A 5,000-nucleotide genomic window follows, 5' to 3' on the forward strand; every position below is an offset into this window, starting at 1 on the left:
TTCAGTTTCATTTGAAGGTGTAGCCCTGTTGACTGGCATTCGGTCTCCCGAATGGGACTAAGATATTTAATTTTGTTTTTATTTCTATTATTTTCCACTTATTTTGTTGTTGACAGTCTTCTTACATCTGCATTTACACAAATATATTGCATTTACGATGGTAACAATGATGCAGCTTAATGATTACACAATACCATATCATCCTTATCTATATAAACCCTCTGGCAAAGCCATCTGAAACTCGCCCCACCTGGCTAATGCACCATCTTCCTGTATAATTTTGTAGAGCCACCTTACACCTAACATGTACTATTCCAGCACCTGTTTGGCCCGTCTATAACCTGACACCTCATTACACCACCTATCTGAACCATCTTCTGGAAACAGACAAGACATCCACCTGAATTCTCTCATCGATCCACCTTCCAAGTTTAACCATCTTCACTTGTACCTCATGCTGCACCAGCTGGTACCCACCTGAATCGTCTTGTCGAACCACCTGTTGGCTGAGTTGTGGTTGAATCCGCCACCGTGGATCATCTGGTGACCTGCATTGACCTCATCTCGAAGCGAGAGGTCCTAGTTCCAGGAAAAAAGAAGAAGAAGAAAAAAAAGTGTACAAAACACAATTTTCCAACATTTCACCAATTTTGTAAGGTAGCACGACCTATGTTGGTGGTTGTGGTTTGTGACCCTGTGACCTTATGAAACAGTCTACAAAACACATTTTCCCAACACTTTACCGATTCTGTGAAGTAGCAAAATGGTTGGGGTGTGTGACCCTATAACTGTGTGATTCACCATGGTCTTTGGATCACGTTTTGGACTCGTGATCGACAGCCATTTTCCTTCCGAAAGAGAGCTCAGAGCTCGTATTTGCCCGATTTATGGGTAATACTATGACCTTACACGCACACACACACACACCTAACTCCCCACCCACGAGAGTTGGAGTAAAAACCCACGGCGCAGCGATACTGAAATTATTTCAGCCCTTGGTGGGATTCGAACCCGGAGCTTCGTAGTGGCAGCCGGGAACTCTACCAACTGCACCACGAGTTGTGTGTGTGTGTGTGTGTGTGTGTGTGTGTGTGTGTGTGTGTGTGTGTGTGTGTGTGTGTGTGTGTGTGTGTGTGTGTGTGTGTGTGTGTGTGTGTGTGTGTTTGTGTGTGTGTGCGTGTGTGTGTGTGTATGTGTGTGTGTGTGCGCGCGCGCGCGAGCACATATCTGAATTTGTATACACTTTTACATCTTCTCCCAATAAAGATAATCATAACTAATCCTACCACGATAAAAAGGAAAAATTATAATAAAAGAAAAACATCAGAAAAAAAAAATAATAACATAAAAATCTGAAAACTGAACCAGAAAATGAAAATCTATTTTTGTCTGACTCCATTTGGGTATGAAACTCATTCCCTTTGCCAGCGAGACCACATCTCATTGAATCAGAAGTATCAAATATTGACTGAAAAATAAAAATCACACCTCTACACATTTTTTTCTCTCTTTCTTTTTTTAGACCAATAGCCTTGCGGACTGTTTCAGACTAAATCATTCTTTAAGTGAACAAAGTTGTGTGACAGACAGTTCGAAATAAATCTTGCTGTTCCAATAATTCTTTTTGGTAACAAATAAGTAAATGAATGAATAAATAAACGAATAAATACATTTATAAATAAATAAATGAATAAACGAATGAATAGGTAAATGAATATATATGTGAATAACTGACTTGTTGAAAGGACAAGTAAATAAGTATTGAATAAATGAATATCTAAATGAATAAATAAATGAACAAATAGATAACTGAATAATTTAATAAATTAGTAAATAGATAAGTGAATAAATGAATAATGAATAGATACATAAACAGACAAAAATAGATTGGTGAAAAACAACAACAGATAATCAATAGAATAAATAAATGAATAATTAGATATTGTAAGTAAATAAGTAGAAAAATTAATATATGAATGAATAAGTAATAAAAAAGCTAATAAAATAATGAACAAACATACTAACTAACTAGCTAACTAAACCTGCAGTTGGTTTGGGAGGCAAATAATGAACAAAATACATTTTCATCAAACATTTTTCGGAATCGGAAGTTTAGAGCATTATTGGAATCGTTAAAATTTGGCCGTATTACCCCATCAATAACACATTTCAACCTATAATTCTTTAAATAATGGAGCAACACATGTCTCAGATATCACTTTATTACCTGTATATAAAAATCACTTTGACTTTTTCAACATGGACACTTGTTCCATTTTTCAAAAGAATTACAGATTGGAACATATTTGTGACAGGACGATACCAAAAAGATTCACGATTCCGGTACGAGTCCCGAAACTTCCCCAAACTCCCGATACCTGTGGCTGCTGAGCAGCATTGAAGCTGCTGGCTCTCTTGGAGAGGCTGGCCCGATGGCTCGTCCTCGTTTGCAGGTTGAACTTGGCCGGCAGGACCTCGTCGAAGCAGAGGACGAGGACACAGTTCTCCAAGGTGATGATGTTCTTCTGGTTTACCGGTTCTGGAGGAAAAAAGATGTATATGTTTGTGCATATGTATATGTATATGTATATGTATATGTATATGTATATGTATGTGTAGGTGTAGGTGTAGGTGTAGGTGTATATGTATGTGTATATGAATATGTATATGTATATGTATATGTATATGTATATGTATATGTATATGTATATGTATATGTATATGTATATGTACATATACATGTATATGTTTATGTATATAAATGTGTTTATGTATATATTAAGACATTGTGACAGATTAAGAAAGGTGGCAAGGGAAAGGTCTGGAACTGAGTCAGGATTTGATTATCAAGAACCAGATCCAGACCCGTGGCTTTCCCTTTCCACCTTTCTCAGTATGTATATCTACAGTATGCATATAAATGCTCCAAGTTCCAGACCCAATCCAAAGATCAGTTCCAGGCGGGTCACCTGTTCCAGCATACGACCATCCTCTTCCAGGATTTCCTACCTCCAATGAGGATCTGCCTGTTCTTGGCCCACGTCCTCCTGCCGTCTGCCGTCATGATGCCCACGGGCGGAGGGTCGGCGCCCTCGTACTCGTCCACCTCTTTCAGGATCTGCTTCAGCTGATCCGTGGCCTGCGCCGGCGAGATGCGACGTCCGCCGACAACCACGGCCATCTTGAACATCTGCAGGAACAGAGGGAAGATTCGGTTGAAGGCACCAGTAGTGGGGAAACTGTGCACGGATTCATTTTTTTTTTCTTTACCATGTAGGGAATAATTACCTGAAACTTGGCCTCTTTTACATCAAGAGCTTCAACGCTTGCAGCAAGTCCTGGTTAACAATGGATTCCCCAATAAGGACGTGCAAGACGTCATCGGACGAAAAATGGAAAACTACCTATATTATGACACCGTCCCTCCCAAGAAACGCCCCTCAATTATTCTCAGTTACAGAGAAATTGTTGAACGCGATGTACAACCATCCGACCCTGGAGAAAAGTGGAGCTTCGGATTTATCATAAGATTTTCAAAACGTCCAACCTCACCCTACGAAATAACCCTTCCCGTAACCATAACCCACTACGGAGGAGTAATGTTGTCTATGAATTCATCTGCCCGCACGAAGACTGCAAGCTTCGTCCTATGTCTTATATAAGAATGACAACGACTTCTCTCTCTCCAGAAGACTAACGTGCCACCTACAAGCTGGTGCCTCTAGGAGGCATTTTTTGGGGGGAAAGCACAACTCCTCCCTGACTAGAAAGATCCTGGTGGATAACACAAAGATCGTCGACTCCGCACACGACTTTCGTCGTTTGGAGATCCTGGAGGCCCTCCATATTCGAGAAAAGGCTCCAACCATAAATGTACAGGGAGGTACAACTTCCGTGGCTCTAGCTTCCCTGGGTGGACAAATAGTCATCCCAGCACCCCACGGAGAACCACGGACATACCCCCACGTAAGATTCTTGGTCTTTCATCATTGTTTTAATGTAGGCTTCCCCAATTCACCTGTTGTCTCAATTATCATTTTGATGTACTTGAAAATGCTTTAAGAAAGGCGGAACGTCATAATATACAATATGAACTTCGGTAATCTTTTATTCCGACTGAATGATGAAGAAAGATCCACTATTACAAATGTTGAATCCTTTAACAAGAAGCTAATTCTTGCACAAGCTGCAGTCAAATTTAATTTCAAATGTATTAAGGAAGATTTGCTACCTCCCTTTACGATTATATATATGTGTGTGTGTGTGTGTGTGTGTGTGTGTGTGTGTATGTGTGTGTGTGTGTGTGATTGTGTGTGTCTGGCTCGCCCAAAGTGGCTCGACAAAGAAACTGAAAAAAGTATTGCTAAAAAGAGACAGGCTTATAAGAAATATAAGTGCTCGGGTGTATCTAATGACTATGAAAGTTATGTATCAATACAGAGAGATTTAAAAAAGACAATAAGAAAAAGAAAACGACAATACGAAATGAACATCGCTGAGAAATCCAAAGAGAATCCCAAAGAATTCTATAGTTACATTAGAGATAAAAAGGTTGTTCGGAATCACATTGGTCCACTATTATCTGCTGACGGTCAACTTGAATATTCAAATGAAGGAATGTGTAATATCTTAAACAATTATTTTAGCTCGGTATTCGTAAACGAAACACCTCAAAGTGAACTCCAAACTGAAACCTGTGAAAAGTCTAGGGTAAACTTACTCGGTACGGTAAATATAACAAAAGAAAAAATTAAAAGGTGTATAGACAAACTCAAAGTTAATAAAACACCAGGGCCTGACGGTTGGCATCCAAGAATCTTAAAGGAAATGAAAAATGAGATTGTTGTTCCATTAGAAATTATTTTCAAGAAATCCATCATATCCGGAGATGTCCCAAGAGAATGGAAGCTAGCTAACGTTACTCCCATATTCAAAAAAGGTGACAAAAAGAAACCAAATAACTATAGGCCTATAAGTTTGACTTCAATCATAGGAAAAAT

The 5,000-nt window shown here is 39.1% G+C and overlaps 1 protein-coding gene across 4 annotated transcripts in view; it reads right to left on the reverse strand.

Annotated features, from left to right (window-relative positions):
- Window positions 1-5,000, reverse strand: part of LOC143027054 (vesicular acetylcholine transporter-like) — a 572,364-nt gene that overhangs the window by 100,308 nt on the left and 467,056 nt on the right. For all 4 annotated transcript variants that reach the window (XR_012966558.1, XR_012966559.1, XR_012966560.1 and 1 more), the window contains 3 exons: window positions 3,010-3,190; window positions 2,379-2,539; window positions 478-579 (listed from right to left, as the gene is read on the reverse strand). Coding sequence is in view for 1 of the 4 variants with exons in the window: in XM_076187956.1 (XP_076044071.1) it covers window positions 478-579; window positions 2,379-2,539; window positions 3,010-3,190 (444 nt within the window). In the remaining 3 variants the exon portion in view is untranslated. The remainder of the gene's footprint in view (window positions 1-477; window positions 580-2,378; window positions 2,540-3,009; window positions 3,191-5,000) is intronic.

Source organism: Oratosquilla oratoria, chromosome 1 (assembly GCF_046742065.1).
Source record: "Oratosquilla oratoria isolate Oo_2021 chromosome 1, ASM4674206v1, whole genome shotgun sequence".
NCBI classification, from domain to species: Eukaryota; Metazoa; Arthropoda; class Malacostraca; order Stomatopoda; family Squillidae; genus Oratosquilla; species Oratosquilla oratoria.